This window comes from Rhincodon typus, chromosome 1 (genome assembly GCF_021869965.1).
Source record: "Rhincodon typus isolate 14 chromosome 1, sRhiTyp1.1, whole genome shotgun sequence".
Lineage (NCBI taxonomy): Eukaryota > Metazoa > Chordata > Chondrichthyes > Orectolobiformes > Rhincodontidae > Rhincodon > Rhincodon typus.
In genome coordinates, this window is record NC_063332.1 from 130855533 (window position 1) to 130879390 (window position 23858).

At 39.2% G+C, this 23858-nt stretch overlaps 1 protein-coding gene across 4 annotated transcripts in view; it reads right to left on the reverse strand.

Moving 5' to 3' along the window:
- The window catches only part of dclk2a (doublecortin-like kinase 2a), a 145851-nt gene that overhangs the window by 26965 nt on the left and 95028 nt on the right, over nt 1-23858 (reverse strand). For all 4 annotated transcript variants that reach the window (XM_048614800.1, XM_048614735.1, XM_048614912.1 and 1 more), the window contains exons 9-12: nt 16194-16327; nt 15066-15143; nt 12566-12662; nt 3122-3202 (exon numbers count right to left, since the gene is read on the reverse strand). In XM_048614800.1, the coding sequence (XP_048470757.1) occupies nt 3122-3202; nt 12566-12662; nt 15066-15143; nt 16194-16327 (390 nt within the window). The remainder of the gene's footprint in view (nt 1-3121; nt 3203-12565; nt 12663-15065; nt 15144-16193; nt 16328-23858) is intronic.

The window sequence follows — 23858 nt, forward strand, 5'->3', positions numbered from 1 at the left end:
TTCTAAATAGCAGCATTGTCCTCAGTGAGGATAATACAACTTTGCAGCATGCTGAACAAGCACCGTACTATTCGCAGATCTGTATAATTATGATCTTAATCCCACAGTATTACAATGGACACTAGAAAATAAAAGCAAAGAATAATTTTGACGTTGGACAGTACAGTTACAGTTCCAAGAGAGCCCTGGTGCAGCCCAGTCTGTGCACCTACTTTCCCCAAACAATAACACATCTCTTTGAACCACTACTTCTTCCCTACTCCCCAACTTGTTTCCTACCTAGCCGCTGATGATCCGATCCAATCCCATCCCCTGCATACAAGCAGTAAAGTAACTCTTGCTTCTGATAGCCACTTTTTAAAATCACAGCCTAACTTTCATTTTGCTATATTAACATGTATTGACAATTATGGCATTTTAAGTTTCAACATTTAGATATTTTGGACAAATTAACCCATTGATCTTTTGCACAGTTACAATTTGTGCTTTTTTAAAATAATAATGGTGATGTCAGTTTTCAAAGTCAAAAAATACAAGCAATCTATCAGAGTTTACAATTCAAGGCCATGTCTATTGGCACCAAATTTTTGCTAAAGACTTTGCCTTGCAGAGACCTGGCTTAACTATTCAGACTATTTTTATCTCCTGAGACAAAGTATTGACAATATGCATGTTACACCCAAAAGGAGTACATGCACTTCAGTCTTATGTAGAAGTACCCAGTCTAGGCATAAAAAAAAGAAAATATAATTGTTATAAATTGCTTCTTAAAGCACACAAAGGGAAAGTTTGTGTGAAGTTTGAGGGAGATAAACTTTAAAAAAAAAATAAAAAAAATGTTTATCAAAATATCTTTTGGAAAGGAATAAATTGAACAGCACCAAACTTGTCAGCCCAACAACATTGCTATTTGAATTTGGGACAGCTTTCAAATAAAAAAAGTAAAATACTATCTAAAGTATAAAAATATAAGACAGGCATCTAACTTGTATGATTTCTGTTAAAGTCTTGTATTTGACAGTAAAATTCCTTTACAGCTCATGAATGAAATAGAACATAATTAATGGTTGGCCCATTTCAACTTCATGATAGAGATAGGAGAGGGAATTGGAACAATTGACTTGGGTAATTTAATTAAATCAATCTGTGATTAGTGTGTATCCTAGAGAAGAGAATAAATAAAAATGGTAACAATATTTTTCCGTTGAACATGTGTATACCTTTCCCCATGGACATTTCTTTTAAAAAATCTACACTTGATATCCTGAAACCTGAAAATTTTGGACCATGCATAGGATAAGCATTGCTCTTTGGACAGACACACCTTATGAAATTTTAGAAGATCTCTTAAAATTCAAGAATATGTGGCATGATATTGTGATACTGGTATGATTGTGAAAATGCGATTTGTTACACATGAAGTAACTAACATTTTAAAATTATCAACTCCATGGAGAAATGAGTTAAAGACAATCAGGATAGTAAATGGTCAAAGGGAGTAAAATTAAATTGGATTTGATTGGGACAATTGAAAGTTAGTGAGAAATAACACTCGATAAGATTTATACACAAGATGGATACAGATGATGGGAAAACAGGAGAATCTTTTAAGTCCATGCATAATTTATTACTTTATAATAACTAGAATTTAATAAGAGTCCTGCAAAAAAATACGGAATAATATTGAGTGAACTGATCTATAGATGGAGAGAGTTAATCCAAATCAATAGCAATCTAATAATTTCTGGTTTTTATATGTTACCCACTTACTAGGTATGTAATCATAAAATTGGGGAATGAGCTACATAAAGAAAGAATCATCTGTGGAAAATCAGAAAGCATATTTATTTCTCAAGCAAGGGAGAGCTGTAAGAAATTAGTGTCTAGCAACCTTATAAAACCTTAAATATTTTAGTCATCTTATTAAGAGAGTTTTAAAAAAGTTAGCTTGCTGTCTGAAAGAAAACACTGGGTAAGCCTACTGTCTCTGCCAATGGCACATCTCTAGTAAAGAAATTCCTGATGATGGTGATTACATAACCCAAATGCAAGACCATTATCTGAGTAAAAAGTTAAAGACTTAAGAGGGAAAAAGGATCACTTTGGGCAGGAAAGACTATATTTAAAATGATCAATACTGGCTTCAGTCCTTGTTGGTAGTGGCAGCTCCGGGAAGAACTTCCTAACCACTGTCCCTGCTGACCACCTCTGACCCTGTCAGCTTGAAGGATAGAGAACAAAAAACAAGGCTGCAAACAGAGCATACAAGAAATTGCCACCAAAACTGCTCTCAGCTGTCACTGGCTGTATACTTTTCCTGACTATTCATCTTATAATCTCCTTAATAAATGACTAAAATTATAAACTTGACCCTCTTTATTGGGTATTTATTGACTCCTACACCTTAGAACTTGCATCAGCAGTGCTGTAAATCCCACTTCCCGTTCCTATTCTAGCCGACTTGTGAACATAGATCAAAGTCAGCATTGTCTCTCGTGATTTCTTTGAAGTGGTGGCTCAAGAAGCAGTCCTGTTTATAACTAACAAATGTGACTCTATACCAGCTGTGCTTTCCCAGTTTGTGTGAGGTTTATAGAATCACATATTAAACTTGCTTTTCTGTCCTCACATACTCTGATCTTCTTATAGAGAATACTATCCTACTTCTTATATGTAGAATACTCAGTATCAGCCGCAGTTTGTCACATTACAGTCATTTAATTAAAGCAGACCATTTCGTAGCTCTCTATTTCTTATTACTTCCAACACTTAGGGTCCTGTCATTGAAACAACTTTCCCTAATACCAACAAGGAATTTCAGATGGTGCTAGGGTGTTGCTAAATTCTGTTTCATTTTCTGTAGAATTGATTTTTCTAACCTCTATATACCCTGAATATTATATCTATTACCATCCTCTTGATCAAGCCATGTTTCTAATACTCCCTCCTTCCACAAGAGAAACTTCAACATTTTATTTAAAATAAATGAGCTATAATTTGATCGAGTTCAACAACTCAATGGTGCACTTGCAGTAACCATTCCCATGGCCCCCATTTCTAATTCAATGTAGCCTATTCATACACTTATCTTTCTTTCTCTCCATATAATTATGATACTCACAGCCACCCATGGATGAGTAAGAACCTTCTCAGCTGTGTACCGAGCTTCAATGTTCACCTGCAACATTCGGCTAATCAGTTCCTGCAAAGAAATTACACACTGAAGCCAGAGATTAAGTGTCAGGAAAACAGATTCAAAGGGCAGAATTATCCCTTCCCTGAAAGAGGCGAGGATAGTGACAAGAAGAGAAAAAAAAAGACAGTTTTCCTTGAGATATTCACTTCCTTCTCACCATCCCATCAAGTTCTGACCAAGAAGGTTCACTGGGACCAACTGACAGCCATAAGTGGTCAATTAATAGCCATTTATGGGCCTCAACTCTTCACCTGCCCAATAACATCTCTTCTCGCCAGGAGAGAGAGGTGGCTAGTTACCTGACTGGGAAACCAGAACGATTAGCTTGCTGTTTTTTGGGTTTGCCCTGCAACTATCCCTGGGCATAAATCGGAGAAACAGGTGAGTGGAAAGGGTGGTCTCTGAAAGCCACCTGCCTGCCCTTGTCTCTGACTTGTGACCCCCAACCCTGTGACAAGAAAATAAGAAACACTTCCCTTGTCACTGGTGGAATGTGAAGAGTGGGCCTTGACTGGCGGTCTTTTGACCTTTGATTGGCTGGCAGCTTCTGGCAACCTGGGACCCCAGAGTTGAGGCCTGCAACAGGCTAAGAAACATGCCCTAGTTCACCTATCAGCTGTTTGCAAGCTAATTGGCACATGACAAACTGGGAAATCTCAGCAGTGGGGATGGATGTGTTAGTGACACAGAAAAACCAGATTTGGGAAATGGATTACACCAAATTTATGCCCAAAAAAAACCACTTGCAGTTACTGAATCATTTTGCCAGAGTACTGATTGATGAAAAAATAATCAGAAGAGGTCACTGCTTCTCCTTCTTATTCACATTCTGAAGGAGATGTGGCTATCTTGCATTTTGTACTTCTATCACACAGTGATAAGAACACACATGCACACATATAAACCTTACAAACAAATGTTGACCAACTATTTTATAATATCCTAAAACTTCAAAAGCAGTTCTGGCTGAAACCATGTGATGTGCAGCAAAACTGAAATTGCAGCTCACATAACAAGTACACCACAGCCTCCAAATCATTTTTCAAGTCTTTGCTGTTCTCCAAACAGAAACGACACTCAGCCTCCTTACAGCATGCCACGAATGTCAACCTCCAATCTGTGACTGTTGCCCACCATCCACACTTCAAAATCCCCCATTCACACCAATAATCAATTAACAAAACTATTCAATCCATTAACAGAACTGATCCTCCCCATTAACAATGTCAATCTCCCCCATTAATATGGCCAAACTTCCTATCGACACTGAATCTCAACACCCCCCATCCCCATCTCCCAAAAACATGGCCAACCACTGTCACCTTTAAGTTGCGTCATTGCATGTATGCACCGCCATTCCAACATTCTATGCCCAGCGACTGGTTTCAGCAGGCCAATAGTGACATGGACGTTCTGGATCCGGAAGTCACTGCCACACAGACTACAGAGGCCTGCACAGCTGATTAGAAGATTAGAGGGAATGCTGTTGCCAACACCCACAAACAGCACTGCTAATTCTACAGAAACAGCACAAGTGAGAAAGAAAAAAAAACACCAGCTGCCCATTCTAGTCTCACTTCCCAGTGTTTGGTTATTGCAGGTTACAGCAATTCAGCTGTGTGTCCAGGTTCCTTTTAAATGAGTTCAGGGTTTCTGCCTCAATCATTAAACTGGGCAGTGAATTTCAAACACCCACCAGAAGACTACAAGAAATAGGAACAGGAGGTGGTCATTTGGCACCTCCAGCCTGCTCTGCCATTCAGTTGGATCATGACTGATCCAACATTCCTCATGTCTACTTTCCTGCATTTTCTCCATAACCCTTGATTCCCTACTGATCAAGAAGGACTCTGCCCCACAGCTCTGTGATTCACAGCCCTCAGAAAAAAGTTCCTCATCTCAGCCTTAATTCCTTTATTCTGATACTACGTACTCTGGTCCTAGGCTTTCCAATGGTAGATAACATCCTCCTAGTATTTACTTTCTCAAGCCCCTTAAGAGTCCTGTATACTACAAAGAAATCAAATCTCATTTTTCTGAGCTCTAATGCATACAGTCCCAACCTGTTTAGCTTTCATTCCCAAGACAATCCTCCATACCAGGGATCATCCTAGCAAACTTTCTCTGAACTGCCTTATCTTTCCTTAAATTAAGGGACCAAAACTTCTCACAATACTCCAGATGCAGTTTCACCAGCACCTTGTACAATAGCAGAAGTCACACAACACCAGGTTATAATCCAGCAGGTTTGCTTGAAATCACAAGCTTTTGGAGCATAGCTCGTTAATCGAGGGGAGGGGAGGGGAGGGGAGGGGACGGGGACGGGGACGGGGACGGGCACAGAATATATAGGCAGAGAGATAATAGCAAGATAAGTCCAGGTAACTAAGACTGTCAACAGGTAAGTACAAATAGTGTGAGTAGAGTGTCGACAGGCTTAACATCAAGTCTTTGCAGGTGATCAAAAATGTCAAATGATGTGAGTAAAGTATCAACAGCTGAATAACAAGTGAAGGGATGACCTATGAACTGATTAATTAAGACAGAGAGACAATTACAAAATATCAAAAATAGGATCGTGCTAGAGACAAACCAAACAGCTGGAATAACACGATAAGTATCAGAGTCACATGGCAAAGGTTTAACCAAAATAACAAGTAAGCCAAAACTGTAGAAACTAATTTAGGTAGAGGGGTAATAACAAGTTATCAAGGTGATGGTGTCAAAACAGAACAGTAAGGAAGATTTTACAAGCACAAAACACTATGGTGGGGTTACATATAGTTTCATTTTTGATTAAACTTTAAAGAAATCAAAATAATTTTTGTTAACCTGATAAACTTAAAATGAAAAGTGAAGTACCAGAAGACTCAAGTTATTTTGTTATTCTCTCTCTTAAGCTCGATCCCCACCTATCGTTTACTCCTTAACCCCCTCCCCCCACCCTATCTTCCGCATATAAACTGGTATTTTCCTTGCCACCATCAGTTCTGAGGAAGGGTCACTGGACCTGAAACATTAACTTTGATTTCTCTTCACAGGTTCTGCCAGACCTGCTGAGCTCTTCCAGCAACATCTGTTTTTCTTTTTGATTTACACCATCTGCATTTCTTTCAGTCTTTATTTGTTTTGTTGTGATCTTCTTGCTTTGCTCTTTGTTGTACGTGTGCAATCTTTGCTGGGAGTCAAATGGGTGCCTGAAGGAAATATTATTCACTTACAGAAGCTTTTATTCCTTCATCATTGATAAAGGGCTTTTTCACTCGGTAGCAGAAACCTTCAACTCTATTGAATAATATTAGAAAATATTTTGTTTCTTAGCTTTAGTAAGTAATGTATATTGTGTTCTATTTTCGAAACAATATTTGAAAACTCTGCCAGCTTTTTAAAAACAAATTAAGATACATTTTATATTGTTTTTGAGTTGATTAAAAACCACTGACTTTTCCACTGGCTTGAAGTTCAAAAGCAAAAAACATAAACCAAATAAAACCTGTTGTGTTTTAGAATATTCCTTAATGTTCTGTGTTGACACCATCACCTTGATAAATTATCTCTCTACCTTAATTAGTTTGTTCAGTTTTGGATTACTTGTGATTGGTTAGATCCTTGTCACACTACTCTGATACCTATCATGTTTTTCCAGCCATATGGTTTGTCTCCAACACCATCTTATTTTTGATTTTTTTGTAATTATTTCTGCCTTAATCAGTTCGTATGTCATCCATTCACTTGTTATACAGCTGCTGAAACTTTACTCACATTGTTTGACACTTGACCATCTGTAAAGATTTGTTATTCAGCCTGTCGACACTCTACTCACACTATTTATACTTATCAACACCTACGCTCGGTTCGCAATAAACAACTGCACCTCCCACTCGCGAACAATTTCAACTCCCCCTCCCATTCCTCAGACGACATGTCCATCCTGGGCCTCCTGCAGTGCCACAACGATGCCACCCGAAGGTTGCAGGAACAGCAACTCATATTCCGCTTGGGAACCCTTCAGCCCAATGGTATCAATGTGGATTTCACAAGCTTCAAAATCTCCCCTCCCCCTACCGCATCCCAAAACCAGTCCAGCTCGTCCCGCCTCCCTAACCTGTTCTTCCTACCACCTAACCCCTCCTCCCACCTCAAGCCGCACCCCCATCTCCTACCTACTAACCTCATCCCGCCCCCTTGACCTGTCCGTCCTCCCTGGACTGACCTATCCCCTCCCTAACTCCCCACCTACACTCACCTTTACTGGCTCCATCCCCGCCTCTTCGACCTGTTTGTTTCCTCTCCTCTATCCATCTTCTATCCGCCTCCCCCTCTCTCCCTATTTATTTCAGAATCCCCTTCCCCTCTCCCATTTCTGATGAAGGGTCTAGGCCCGAAACGTCAGCCTTTCTGCTCCTATGATGCTGCTTAGCCTGCTGTGTTCATCCAGCTCTGCACCTTGTTGTCTCGGATTCTCCGGCATCTGCAGTTCCTACTATCTCTTATACTTAACTGTCGACACTCTTGATTATTTAGAATTATCTTACTATTATCTGTCAGCCTATATATTCTGTGCCCGTGCACTTCCCTCCACTTCACCTGACTAAGGAGCAGCGCTCCGAAAACTTGTGATTCCAACTTTTAAACCTGTATGGTGTGACTTCTGAATTTGTTCACCCTAGTCCAACACTGGCACCTCCACATCACTGTACAATTGCATTAAGACTTTCCTATTCTTATACTCTGAACCGCTTGAAATAAGGGCCAACATTCCATTGGTCTTCCTGATTACCTACTGCACCTTTGAGCTAGCGTTCTGTGTTTCATGCACAAGTAATGCTAAATGCCTTTGTTTTGCAGCTTTCTACATTTTTCTCCATTTAAATAATATTCTGTACTTTTGTTCTCCCTTCCGAAATGATCAACCTCATATATTCCTACATTAGTCCATTAGCCAACTTTCTGCCCACTTACTCCACCTATCAATATCATTCTACAAACTATCTGTAATCCTGTCACAACTTGCCTTTCCATCTATTTAGTGTCATCTGCAAATTTTGCTATAGTACATTCACTTCCTTAATATATATTGTAAACAGTTGTGGTTCCAGCACTGATCCCTGTGGAACCCCACAGATTACAGGTTGAGAAAGAGTCCCTTATCTACACTTGCTGATTCTTGCCAATTAGCCAATTCTCTATCCAAGTCTAAATTTTCCCTTCAACATCGTGGGCTCTTATCTTATGACAACTTTTTGTGAGGTACCTTGTCCAATGCCTTCCGGAAGTCCAAATACAATATATTTACTGGTTTCCCTCTGTCCATTCTGGTTGAGACTTCCTCAAAAAACTCTAACAAATTAGTTAGATATTATGCCCCTTTCACGAGGCCATGGTGACTCTGCTTGATTAGATTATGATTTTCCAAATGTTCTGCTATTACATCTTAGTAATTGATCCAACATTTTTGCAACAGCAGACATTAGGCTAATTGACCTATAGTTACTCACTTTTTCGTCCCTCCCTTTTTGAATAATGGTGTCGCATTGGCAGTTCTCCAATCCTCTGGTACTTTGCCAGAATCCAAGGATTTTTGGAAAATTAGAACTAGCACATTCAATATACATCATTCTGGAGTTGATAGCTATCTTCGTCACTGTCAACCACCCAGACAATTTTTACATCATCTGCAAACATCCCAATCTTGCTTTAAGTCCAAATTATTAATGTATACCACAAATAGCAAGGGACCTAACACTGAGATCTGTGGAACCTCACCGGAAATTGCCTTCCATTGAAAACATCCATCAACCATTAACCTTTGTTTCTTGTCATGAAGCCAATCACAGATTCACTACAAAATTAAGAGGATATGGCAGCACTACAGGGCAGCTCTTTGGATAATGATACCCAGAGTGTACAATCATAGAAAAGTCACCTTCTCAAGGGCAACTAGGGATGGGCAAGAACTGCTGGCCAGCCAGCAATGCCCAAGTCCCAGGAGTGAATAAGAAAATAAATAGGGTCAAAAGGGGAAAATATGGCAAAAAAGACAAAATTAATGGCTCTTGAATGTGCATAGTATTTGTAACAAAATACATGAATTAACAGGATAAATGGAGGTTAACTTACGATCTTATAGCCATTACATGGTTATAAGGAGATCAAAACTGGGAATTAAATATTCAGTGGCATGTGACTCAAAAGGACAGACAGGAAGGAACGGTTGGTGGGATAGCATTTTGGTATGGGATTAAATAAGTACAAGAAACGATCTTGGCTCAGAACACACAGAATCTATATGGGTGGAGGTAAGAAATAAGGAAACTAAGTTTGAATAAGAGTTATTACAAAGGAATGAGGTGGAGCTGGCTGTGGTGTACTGGGAAAGGAATTTAGCAGCAAAGATGGTTGAGGACCAGTGGCAGGCATTTAAGAAAACAGTCATGGCTCACAGCGACAATATATTCCAGTGAGGAAGAGAATTCTATGTAGGAGATAAGCCAAACCACAGTTAACCAGGAAAATTAAGGATAGCATCAAAATGAATGAAAAAACATATAATGTATAAAGAGGATTGGAGAAGTTTTAAAACACCAACAGAAGGTGACCAAAAAATAATAAGGAGGGAGGAAGTAAACTCAGAGTAAACTTGTGAATAATATCAAGACGGACAGCAAGAGCTTCTTTAAATATATAAAAATGAGGAGAAAAACCAAAGTGAACACAGGCTTTTTAGAGAATGAAGCTGGGGAAATAATAATGGGGAATGAGGAAATGGCAGAGGAGTTGTATAAATACTTTGCATCAGTTCTCACTGTAGAAGACACCATAGCATTCCAAAATTATTAAATAATTAAGGGCAAAAGGAGGAGATGAAATAATTACAATATCTATCACTAGAGAATAAGTGCTAGGAAAAATAGGGGCTAAATCTGAAATCCCCCATGGACATGGTGGGAGGTGTCCTAGGACATCATCGGAAATAACAATGGAGATAATTGAGATGCTGATAGTAATCTTACAGGTATCTCGTTCATTAAGTATATTAAAGGCTGAGATAGATTTTTAATCAGTAAGAATTATGGGTAAAATGCAGGGAAGGGAAATTGAGGATTAGTAGATCAGTCATGATCACATTGAATGACAGAGCAGATTTGATGGGTTGGATGGCCTACATCTGCATCTAAGCATTATGGCCAACTCACCACATTCCTCTGTGTCGCTTGGATTTTAATTTTTCTGCCCAAGCTGCCAATATGGGACCTTGTCAAATGCTTTACTAAGATCCAGGTGGACAACATCCACTGCACTACTCTCATTAATCCTTCTTGTTACTGCCTCAAAAGATTCAATCAAGTTAATGAGACACAACCTTCCCCTAAAAGAACCATGCTGACTTTCCCTGATTAGTGTTTCAAAATAAAGGGGTGCCAATTTAAAACTGAGACAAGGAAGAATTGCTTCTCTCAGAAGGTTGGGAGTCTTTGGAATTTCTTGTCACAAAGAGCTGTGGGGGCAGAGTTCTTGTGTATATTTAAGGCTGATATAGATTGATTCTTTATCAGTAGTAGGAAAAGGCAGGAAAATGGGCATTAGGAACATTTTCTGAAGAAGGGTCTAGGCCCGAAACGTCAGCCTTCCTGCTCCTCTGATGCTGCTTGGCCTGCTGTGTTCATCCAGCTCTATACCTTGTTATCTCAGATTCTCCAGCATCTGTAGTTCCTACTATCTCATTAGGAATATCAGATCAGCCATGATTCTACTGAATGGCAGCTCAGACTTCAAGGGCTGAAAGGCCTACTCCTGTTCCTATTTCTTATGGCTTTATAATCTAATCTATGCTTTTCTGAATCACACCTTATTCTGTCTCTCAGAACTGATTCTAATAATTTGTCCACCATCAAAATAAAACTGACTGGTCAATAATTATTTGTCTTAGCTTTTTCACCCTTTTTAAATGATGGTACAGTACGTTAGACATCCAGTCCTCTCGTACCTGACTTGTAATTACCCCCATTAACACTGCTAACCACCCCAATTAACATTCCCAAACCCTCTATTAACATTGCTATTCTCCATTCCCACCATAAACACACCCCATCTTACCCCGCCATCTTGCCAATCCTCCATTAACATGCCAATAAACCTTCACCCCCATTAACACACCTAATCCCACATTGACTAAACCCTTTTTCAACTGTGTCCAATCTCCTTTCTTTCTGCTCACACTTTAAGCTTGCTCAACTTCCACCCTCATTTAACTCAGCAATCTCATTCCTTTCCCCTCTGATCACATACATTTTCTTTTTCCCTTTCGGTTACCCCACCCATTTTCCCTTTCTCTCACTTATCATTCTGAACTCTTACTGCTATTCTGGATATTGGAGTCTGATGCATCTCCTGGATGTCTGAAATGTATTATGTCACAAAGCTTTCACCAGAATTTCCATTCACAATGTGTAGCAGAACTCCAACATAACAGCAGCTATAGAATCATAAAAAGATTACAGCACAGAAACAGTTCATTTGGTACGAAGCATCCCTGCTAGCTCTCTTCAGGAGTAACACACTCAAATCCACTGTCTTGTTCTTTCCCCATAGCTTTGCAATGTCTTTCTCCTCAAGTTTTTGTTCAATTCTCTCTTGAAAATGACAATTGAATCCTCCTCCAACACAAACTCATACTGTTCTTCCCTGATCACAACCTCTCGCTGCAAAAAATAGATTTCCCTCATGTCATCTTTAGTTCTTTGCCATTCACCCTATATTGATATAGTCTGCTTCTCAACTGCTAAAATAGTGTAAATCTTCAATGGTATTGTATAAAACTTGCCCTAATAAATACTGCACTAATGGAAATAAATGTGGGAAAGCTTTGAGAAGCTAAAGGAAAATAGGACTGAAGTAATTAAGTCAGATTTTTGTTTCATGTAAACATGGCTGCAAAGAGGTAACTTTGTAATAACTTTGACCTGATGAATCTTCATTAAAATGTGTTTGTTCTGCATTTTTTTTGCAGGATAGTAAGAGAAGTCAGAACATTGCTTCATTTTTAGCACAGTACTAAGTAGTGCAGGTGACACAATGGTACTGCTTGTTCTGATGGAATTATGGTTTCAACAGGCATGAGCAACCCAGAGGGAAAGAAGTACAGTAAAAAGTCAGTAATACTTGGACATGAACATTCTGCTTATACTGTAGTTCCATCTGAGGCATTCAAGGTGAAGAGGACCAGTATATTTCATTCTCAAGTTTTATCACTGTTTTTCCTTCCGTGAAATGTTTGCCAAACAGTTGTTTATGAAAGTAATCCCCCTTTAAAATTCTGCCATAACTCTATTGTTCCCAGCTCAAAGTAACTCAGAACCCTGTGCATACTTTAGCAGAGCCGGTGATACTATCCCAGTAAGGAGAGGGAAACTCCAGTCGTCCAACAAGAATCTGGTCAAACAAGTCTTCCTGGACATTGTTCTCACTGTAAAAACACAAAAATGCGGTTATTAGAGTAGAATTTGGAAACAACTTGGAATCAATCCAGTTAATTTACATGTTTCTGGATTCTTGAAACTCTCAGTAAATACAGAAAAATAATTTTAGCTGTAGGAATTGGCTTCTTGTGCTTCTGGATAGATAGATGCTTTAAAAGAGATGTGTCAAATAGACTGTCATCAGGGCTTTTAACCTGCAAACTAAACAGTTCTGTCAGCTATACAGAAATGCCAGTCTGTCTTCTGAATAGACTTTTCAGAGAAAACGGATGTAACATCTAAATCCTAATGTACACTGCGGTTTGGCCTGCATTCTGTGGCACAAACAATGGTGAATTTATTAGTGTACACCATTAATAAACAGTAAATTGGACAGAACCTGTTGGTGTCTGCATGTCTGCAGTTTAATGTGGGAATCAGAAAGATGTGCAATTTTTCCTGCTCCTCAAGTTGCACTATTCTGGTATTGCTTAGGAACCAGCTGCAGCATGATAATATTTCAGTTACAAATAATACTTCTAATATTGAAAATTAACTGTTAATTGTTCAGAGTTGCAGTTCTTCAGATTTTAATTACTATTGGAGACTTCAAAAATAAACCATCTTTTAATTTTATCTTTCTGTCATTATGCCCTTATTTAATCCCATTTCTCTCTCCTCTCCATTTTGTACACGATTTAACATTGAATTAAATATTCTAATTTACACTTGCTAGTTTAGACCTGAAATGCCTCAGGAAGAATTCTTTAATTTGAATAGTTGAAGACACACCCTGATGAATACCCCATCCATGCTGGTCCCTAACTCCTATAATGGGGAATTGATAGTCACAGGTCATAACGAAATGTAAGCATGTTGAATGGCAAGTTCTATTCAATTGTTACTGATTGAAAAACCTGAGCTAAAGCTTTGTCAATATTTAGTGTTGTGGTTGACAACAGAGGAACTATTCCATGCTGTACCAATACAGCATCAACTGGTGTACTTGAAAGACCATCTTAAGAGAAGGATAATTGCACTTGAGGCAGCTGAGAGCAAAGAACTGAACTTCTCATAAGCACTTAGAGATTTTACAGCTGATTTTACAAACTAGAAATGTGCCAGATTTGATCCCTCATCTCTGGTGAGAATGCTAACCTCTGTAAGTCCAGTGCTTAAGATCAGCACCCTCAGGTTAAGTAGGGGAAATATACCCAAGATCTTGCCTCCAGATCAACAGGCAGCCACAAACTTGGAAGTGCAGAAACAGATGATTAGTGTCCAATCCCTGGCACAAAGAAGGATGGTTGTGGTTGTTGGTGGTCAATCATCTCAGTCCCAGAACAGGACTGTAGGAAATCATTAGGCTAGGTCTGAAGCCCAACCATCTTCAGCTGTCTACCATTCATGTTCAGTACCATTTCTGACTCTGAAGCAGTCTGTCCCCACATGCAGTAATACGTGGACAATGTTCTGGCTTAGAAATAACATTTGTGCCACACATTGACCATCTCCAACAGAGCCTAACCATCTCCCCTCGACGACAATGGTCTTATCATCAGTGAATCTCCTACCATGAACATCCTGGAGGTTATCACAGACCTGCAGCTTTCTTGTTCCAGCTATATCAAGTCTGGAATTCTGTGGTGTTTGACTCATCTTCTGTTTTTGCAAAGCCTGACCAAAATCGTTGAAGTACAAATCAGGAGTGTGATGGAATACTCTCAGTGAGTGCAGCTCTAATAACACTCAAGAGTTTGAACATAATTCATGACAAAGCGCCTCCATTTTCGGCACTCCATTCATCAACAGGGCAGTAAATACAATGGGAATATCATGACCTGAGTTCCCCTATGAGCCACACACTACCCTGAGTTGAATTATAATGCTCATCCTTTACCATTGCCGAGTCAAATTCCTGCTACAATAATCTGGAACTCCCTTTCTAACAGCACTATGGATGCACGTACACCAGATGAATTGCAGAGGTTCAAGAAGGTTGCTTACCACCACCTTCTCCAGGGCACTCTAGGATGATCAACAAATGCTGGCCTTCTCAGTAATTCCCATGAAAGAATAAAAATATCCTTCAGCGTCTCTGTTCCATGAAATACTGCCATGTTAACTGTGATATTTAAACTTTGTAATTGTGATACTCAGCAGGAGCTGGTAACATGGAAGTACTGAATTTTCACAGCCTCCACCTGTGTTTTTGTTTCCAGAACCTGCATAAAGTTGGAACTTTAGCAGCTTTCAAAATAACAGTTTACCGCTGGTTAGTTAATATTCTGTCATCAAATGTAAGAGCAATGTTCCTTGCACGAGCTGCGCACTCTCAGCAAAAAGATGCTTATTTGTATGGGATAGGAAAGAATATAATTCTTTACTGTGAGAAGTCTGAAGCAGATTACCTGCGGAATGGAGGGAACCCACACAGGAGGATGTATGTAATGACTCCTGCTGCCCAAATGTCGACCTTTAAACCATATCTGTAAAAATAATTAAGAACACGAGGACTTTTAAATAACAGGAAAAAGCAAATAGTTCCAATGCAACCATTCCTTGTCTATAGATTGAGCTTCGGATATCTTTCTTCCATCTATTCCGTTTTATCCCTTCTCTCCACAGAAAGCCTATTGTACTGGCTGCATTACTGAACTTGCTTGGCAAATAATTTTATAATTTTATATCTTTTGAGGGTTGTGATATGGCAATGGGAAAAGGAGATTGGGACTTGCTGTCAACTAAGATTCAGGCAACAGAATTTTGGATGAGATCAAGTTTCAGGAGGATAGATTAAAGGAGATCAGCCGGAAGTGTGTTGGAGTGGCCAAATCTGAAAGTAGCAAAATGGTGAGCTGAGAGAAAGCAGTTGGGCAATGTTACACGAAGTGGTCTAAGTGATAATACTAATGACATTAGAAGCTCATCCACGGATCAAATGTGACACGGAGATTGTGAACAGATTGGGTTAATCTAAGACTTTTGCCAGTAAATGCCCTAAGATTTTTATGAAATTGTTGCATTTGCATATTATTCTCAGCATAAAAAGGTAAACCTAGTAAATATCAGCATTAAGATAATAACTACCAACTAACCTTTATTATCTAGAAAGTGAAGAAGTATAAGAGTAGATTATCATTCCTCCAGGCTGTGAATTGTTTTGGGAAATTTATAAATGTAACTTTGAAAAGAAAAATCCTTTCTACTTCAGTTTTTCATTTGCTCTTCCCCTCTCCATTATTTCTCTTGCAGTACATGAATTGACCCTGCATTGACTCATTCCAATTTACTCTCTGGCTCAGTTCTTCTATGTATTTCTAATCCTTTTAATCACATTGATTAAGGAGGTACACCATTATTCACCAAGGTCCCTGCTTCATGAATCATTATTAACTCACACTTATGACAAAACAAAGGCAAAAAAATTCAAAGCTTAAATGTGCACAAAAAAGTCTAACCAGTAGAACATGCTGTGAGATACCCCATTTCAGCAAAACATGCCCGATATTCAAGGGCTTCTTCTGGTCATGGCTTACCCACTCTCTGCAATGATCTCTGGAGCGACATATGTTGGTGTGCCACACACTGTGTACAGGGGTCCATCCACCACAGTTGCCAGACCAAAGTCACCCAGTTTCAAGGACTTGGTGCCATCTACATATTCACACACCTATTGGAGAAAAGAGAAGTGCTGACTAACAAAGCATATAATTAGGCAAATTTGAAACTACTCAACATATTTGTTTTATTTGGCTATAACTACATCCAATTAATAATTTTCCCAAAATAATTTCAAACACAGTGATTCTTCAAGACTTTTGTCTTGACTTCAAGTCTTTTGGCTACATTAAAGTCCAATGTAGAGTTTAATATCACCTTAATTCTGATGCAGTTCTCGAATTCATTTGGTACCTAACGTGTCAAACACAGCTGCCATATTTTGTGCTAAATGATGACAGAAAGAACAGAAAAGGAAGTTGTTACATTTCAGTTTCCTCACAAAAAGCTTTCTTCCTGTTCAAGACAATATCAACTCCTACAGGCAAGCATTCTAGCTCCCTATGATACGAGTAACTCAATATATAACTTAGAAGAATATAATGCCTTTGGTTAAAAATAGATCTGTTTATAAATTGAATTTCAATTACACATTCTCCTCAATTTAAGTGACATCAGATATGTTCATATCAGCCTAAAGTATCAAACAGATTTTTTTCTGAAATAGAACGTTCTAAAATAGAGCAAAAAGAGCCAGTTAGTAGTCAAAATTGCCTACCTATCTCAAGAGTTAAGATCTTACCATCATGTTCACTGTGTTTGGTCAATAGTACAACTGACTAGAACATTAGAAATATTTAAACTGTATATTTCGTATATTTTATACTTTCCTGTCTTATACAGAAAAACCTGTCAAAGATCAATGAGAATGAATGTTTGACAAAGACAAGCTGTGAAGAGGACAGAAGAATTAACATTTTAGACACAGACCCTCTGTCCAGACCTGACAAAGGGTCCACAATCAAGATACTAATCAACTCCAGAGTCTCTCTTCCTTTGTCCAACAACATGAGATTTCCCCCATCTTATTCTATTTTTACACATCCAGTCTTGGAGATTCACTTCCCACTTATGCATCATTATCTCTGGCGATTAATTCTCCCTCTAATTATTCTTATCTGTATATGGAGCTCCAAGGCAATAAAGGGCCTGGAATCTGGAGAAGCAAGTGACCCATTTTATTCCTCTCTAACACCACTGCCTGCAAATTCTTCTCCAACTTGCAGCATCCCGAATTAGATGGAGACTCCAACTGCTTCTTTAATGTTGTTGGATTAAAATCCTGGAACTCCTTTTCTAACAACACTGTGGTGTTCCTACAGTTGTTGGATTGCAGCAGTTCAAGAAGACAACTCACCACCCACTTCTCAAGAGCAATTAAGGATGGACAACAAATGCTGGTATTGCCAAGGGCATCCATGTGCCATGAAAAATATTAGAAATCAGGAAGTAAGACTAAATCTCCACTGAATTATTTATAGCTAAATACAATTATTTGCAAAGGACTTTTATGAATTGAAATTCCATCATCCATGTCTTTATTAAATCCTCTTGATTCAATAAGAGGACTGCTGAACAAATGTTACGTATTTTTAGAAGCAAGCTTCATAAAATCTCCTGAAAAGCTGCTCCAAAATCAGCTTTGTTGGATTGAACACTGTGTCCAAATAGCTGAAAACCACGTTCCCTACCAGGTCCTGCATTCTCACCTCAAAAATGGCCAACTCATTTTAAAATTTGTTCAAGGGGTGTGGGCTTTGCTGGCTAGGCCAAAATCTATTGCTCATCGCTAATTACCCAGAAAGCAGGTAAGAGTCATGATAGCTATAGCTCTGGAGTCACATGTAGGGCAGTCCAGGTAAGGATGGTCAGACTTCTTCCCTAAAGGACATCTGTGAACCAGATGGGTTTTTATGGCAATTTTCAGTGATTACACGATTGCCGTTAGGCTTACTTTTCATATTGCTTTTCAAGGAAAGACAAAGACTCTCTGAAGCTCTCCTTGAAGTGTGGCAACTTTGACATTAATCACTGGGTGGAGTTAGCTGTCAATTGTTCAGAATGGTGATAATTTGTCCTTCAAGCTACATCATGCTTTGAGTCATAATGTTTTAATGATAAGGCATAGCAGAGGCAGAGAAGGAAAGAAAAGGAAACAAATTCTGCATTTCACTGTCTTATGGGATGTCCAGCCCCACAAGCCCAAAGACACACAGGTCTAGAATTAGCCTATTCAGTTACAGCAAGAACAATGACAGAAACTCATAACGCCGAGTAGCTGCTGTGGTAATATCCAAAAGACAGTCACCACTGGTAAGTCCGGTATCCAGATGTGCAACATTCGAATGGCTGCTTAAGATCAAGTTTCTCAGAAATTCCTTATTTTATATTTGTATATTTAGCGACCAAAGCTTTGCACTGAGTGCTTTTATTTAGAAAGGTGGCCCATCTGGTGATTATCATTGATTTCACATCGGGTCCTACAGGTATTTTAAACTTTGAGGGTATTGAGAAAAGATGAGAAGCAGATGCGGCCGTTTAACAAAAGATGCTGATAGGATTGTTCTCCTACACTACCTCAAAGTGAGCTATAATATTTGTAATCATAAAAGGATTAGTAATGTTGCTGACTAAGCAGGATAGTTATTTCATCTGATAGCTGTTCTTGCACTCACAACTCATCTGGCAAACTTAATGATGAATAAAATAAATTAAATTAAAATGAAGTTCACTTAATTGTTAACATTTTTTTAAACTTCACTGAAAGGCATTTGACAGTTTGTCTGGAGAAGTGTAATTGATTGCAGAAGACTCATCATTGGGTAACAGTTTGCTTGCTCTTAAAGAACCAGAAAGATCACAATGGTATGATACTGCCTGCACTGGACAATAGAGGTGGGCAGGCTGCTCAGGAATCCAAATAGCTCTTTGGTGTTGGTTTAATTTGTTTTTTTTGGAGACTCTCACTGAATATCCTGTATAACAACCAATAATACATGATCCTATTTTGGTACGTCAAAGGCTTGTCTATGTCTGCTGGTGGTATTGCCAATGAAAGGAAAACATAAAATTACACTATCTTCCTACCTCCACAGTCACTTTTGACAGCTTTTCTCAGCTCATCTTATTCTGAACAGCAAACTGCAGGTGTTATATAGATAAAACCTAGTAGCATCACTGAGCAGCAAATATTCCAATATAACTATATACTGATAAAAATGCTGACTTATGCCCCTCTTCTGAAACCAATAACAAAAACAAAATCAAGAATCTGGCCTCAATTCTGATAAGAATGAGAACCTCAACAGTTTGTCATGCGTTAGAAATAATGCAACATGGAGATCTGGCCATCTGGAGAAGATTGTTCTCCAAATTTTTTGACAACTTGAAGCAATTTTAGTAAAAAAAATGTAACAATGGCCTGAAGGGAAATGAAGTATAAAAAAATTAAAGGATCAGGAAAAAAAATTTCAATCCAGCTTGACAGTCAGGATGCAATCAGTTACCAATATTCTTTCATGATTTTCACATCAAATTCCTGTTGAATTCCCTTTAAAAATTACTGGTATTAACTCTCTTGACTTCCCCCAAACACAGACCATCTTTTGTATGAAGGAGTTTTACCTGATAGGTGAAACCATGTTCCCTTATTTGAACGTTACCCAGTTCTTCCTTGTTAACATTATTCACCAGACCTTGGTAGGCATGACAGCATTTGAAATGTCTGGATGAGTGCAGTTCCAATAACACTCAAGAAGCCTGACGCCATCCAGGACAAGGCAGTCCCCATGTTTGGCAGCATTGTTCACATTCTTTTCCTCCACAATCGATGCATAATAGTAACAGTGTATATAATCTACAAGATGAACTGCAGTAACTCACAAAGGGTCATTTGACAGGACCTTCTAAACCCGGGACCTCTACCACCTAGAAGGTCAAGGGCAGCAGACACAAGGTGCCACCACCACTGACAAGTCTCCTCCTAAGCAACACACCATCCTGACTTGGAACTATGTCCTCATTCCTTCTCTATCACTGGGTCAAAATCCTGGAACTCCTTTCCTAATAGGCCTGTTGCACACCTACATTTTTTGTGATTTATGCACAAGAACACACAAGTTTCTTTGTATCACTGCACTCTGTAAATTTGCTCCATTTAAATAATGTCTTTGATTCCTCAGGCCAAAATGGGTGACCTCATACTTACTTATACTGTACCCCATCTACCTAATATTTGCCCATTCATTTCACTCATCTATTCCCTTTGCAGACTTATTATGTCCTCCCAGTAACTTGATTCCACACCTACCTTTGTATCATCAGGAAATTTAACTAAAATAGACACTAGCTTGTCATCTCAGAAACTAACAGATTTTAAACGGCTGACGCCCCAGCCATGATTTCTGTAGTACTCCTCTAGCTACAAATGCCAACTTGAACATAACTCGTTTATCATGATGCACTGGGTCCCAATTTGGCCACAATAGGGAACATCCCTATTGCAGTACCTATTGCACCCCTATTGCAGTGCTGGAAAAGTTGGAATCCCAAGTCCAGTCCCTGAACTCGGCACTTATCATTTTCAAAGAAGCAGAATTGGGGCAGGCAGTATTTCATGCACTGTGTGCCAGTTAAATGGCTACTTGTCTGCACTCAAATAGGATTCTGCAATCTCCGGTGTCTGGAATCCAGAGTGTGGAGATTACACCAGGTACGATCAGGATTGTACACAGTGTAATTCTTTTGGGCTGGCCTTTGGAGGGCTGAGATACTCATGCAGATGTGGTCCCAGAACATCTTTGGAGTTGGGGGTTAGAGTCTGATTGGGGTGGAGGGTTATCAGGTGCCCTTTGGGGCTGTTAACTGTACAGAGGATTGTATGTGAAAGGTGCATAAACTCCTTGGGACTTTGAAACGTATCAAGTACTGTCCGACAAGTGTCAAGAATGTCAATCAGCATCAAGATTTGCCAGCAGGTGACAAAATGCCTTCTTCTACGAGTGCCTTCCCTGTAGCATGCACTCTACAATGTTGAATGTTAACTTTTTCACTTGTGTACATGGGTACTTGCGAATACTCAATGTGTTAAAATGGTAGGTGATGGCAGAAGACACTAAGTTGGAATAGAGGTATAAGGGACCATGGAAAATGAGTACAGAGCATTAGATTTGATGGGTTGGCATGGTTGGGTGGTGTGGAGTGTGTAGAAATAAATGGGAGTGAGGGGGATATGAGAGACTGGAAAATGTTTCATACTCCCTTCCAGATGTAAAGTATACCTTTGAAGCTGGTCCTGGGACGCCTTTAGAGGACATAGGGCACACTTTGGGATTATATAAAGCAATGCTGTTTGTAAAATGTTCATAAACTCAATGGAACTGGCAATGTTGTTAAAGAACTTTCCAAAAAAAATGTTGAGTTAAAAGAAAAGTGCTAGGTGTTTCAGAGTGCCGGCTCATATACAACCCATTATAGAATTTGAGCTGCATGACTAATTTCCTAAACTATCACTATCATAATGAGGTGCCTGTCAAGTGAACATTTGGATAGACAGGTCCATATGTTTATTGAATTTAAAAGTTTCTTGAGATAAAGGATTAAGCATTTAAGAGTTAAGCACTTAAGGGAAATGTTTGTTTTCGTAAGATTTTAATTGAAGGCATTTCATTTTTTGTTATCAGAGTTTCTTTTCAACAGCGATATCATCAATAGACACTAGTCAGTATGCCTCCTGAGGTTTGATCATGGCAGACAGTAGGTGAGTTGGCATGGAGAGGGAAATGCAAATGGTGGACAGTAAGTGGGTATGAGTTCATTTAGGTTGACATTGGGACTATAAAAGGTCAAGGAGATGACTGGAGGCATAGTGAGGCACAAAGTATTTCTGGGCCATGGGGGATGGGTAGGTGAGCATAGGGTGGCACAGGGTGTCTAAGGGGCTATGTCAAATGGGTAAATGAGCACAGAGTGTCATGGGCTATGAGGGGCGATGGGAAATGGGAAATGGGCAAAGGGAGGCAGAGATTCTATGAAAGCCTTTCAAGAATGGGTAAATGGGCACAGAGTGGCACAGGGGTTATGAAGGGCTGTGGGTATAGGTAAACAGGCATATGGTGGCACAGGGAATACGAGGGGTTGTGGGGATTGGTAGAGGGGCTTAGGGTGGCAGGACTGGGACATGGGAGTGTGTTGGGGTGGGGGAAGGAGAGTGAGGAGGAAGGAGGTTTTATGTTTTAATCTTTATTTTAAAAATTTGATGTGGTACCTTATTAAATTTTTTTTGAAAAGTCAAATACGTTACGTCCAGTAGGTTCTCTTTATCCATTTTGCTTGTTACATCTTCAAAGAACCCTTTCTCAATACACGACATTACTTTTTTAAAACTATATTAATGATTGCATTGTGATTTTCTTAATTACCTGTCACTGCTTGCTCAATATGTCCAGCATTTTCCCAAAGACAGTTGGTACGGAACTGGACTATATTTTCCTGCTTTCTGCCTTTCTACCTTCTTGAATGAGATCTTACATTTGCAGGGCTTTCTTAAAAAGTTATAATCAAATCTATCATCTCAAATGTGGAACTTCCTCCCCCTGCATTGAGAAACATGCCAAATTACATTGCCAGGCAGGGAAACTCAAGCACTCTGCTGTGTTTTTCATATTAAATCAACAAAGCATTAAGAGTGCACATTTTTCTGGAACGTCCAGATGATGTTCCCCCTTTAAGATTTCAAGATAATGAAACAAAAGAAATAAAATTCTGAAATGGCTAGTATTCAGGTAAATCACCTGAAACTGTAGATGGGATTTTTCAGTCCTGGTTTGGTACCATTTGGGAGAACAAACGGCGGGTAGAGAGTGGACGTGGAAGGCCCACTCCCATTTCTATCTCTGGCTGTTTTCAGCAGCATGAAATCCCGCGAGCAGGCACTGCTGGGATAGAATTGGGATAGCAATATTGGAAAACCCCGACTCCTGGTTCCCACCTCCATGATGAAAATCTGGCCCAAGTATGCCAAATAGTTGGGAGGTTTCTGTGCAATAGCTCCTAATGGATAAGATTTAACCTGACAGCAACACATGATAAAATAGATAAATTGTATTCCAAAGCTATTTTCACGTTACAAAATAAAAATCTTAACCGGTGACCATCCACATATTTTTCCTGTGCTACTAGGGCCAGTCTGGTTCCTTTGCTAATGACATCACTTTGCAGTCGACTACAATAAAATCCATTTTGCCAGTTCCCACTTTATCTTCCTAATCCCAATCTACCTAGATTCCTTTGCACCCAATCAACACCTTTCTCATTGTTACAAGCTCCCATCTCCTGCTGTCCCATCTGAACCACCCCGAAAATTTCACCAGGTTTATTTTCCTTTGCACTCCTATTTCACTGATAAAAAGCCGAACAGAAAATGAATAAACTGAATAGCACTGCTCCTTGGAATAACCTGATCCTCACATCTTCTGATAGATGTCTCTGAATAACCATCCTCTGTGTTCTTTGACACAGTTTATAATGCTCTTCAAAACTGACCTCAATATATGTTTAAGAGATAACAAGGTGTAGAGCTGCATGAACACAGCAGGCCAAGCAGCATCAGAGGAGCAGGAAGGCTGACGTTTCGGGCCTAGACC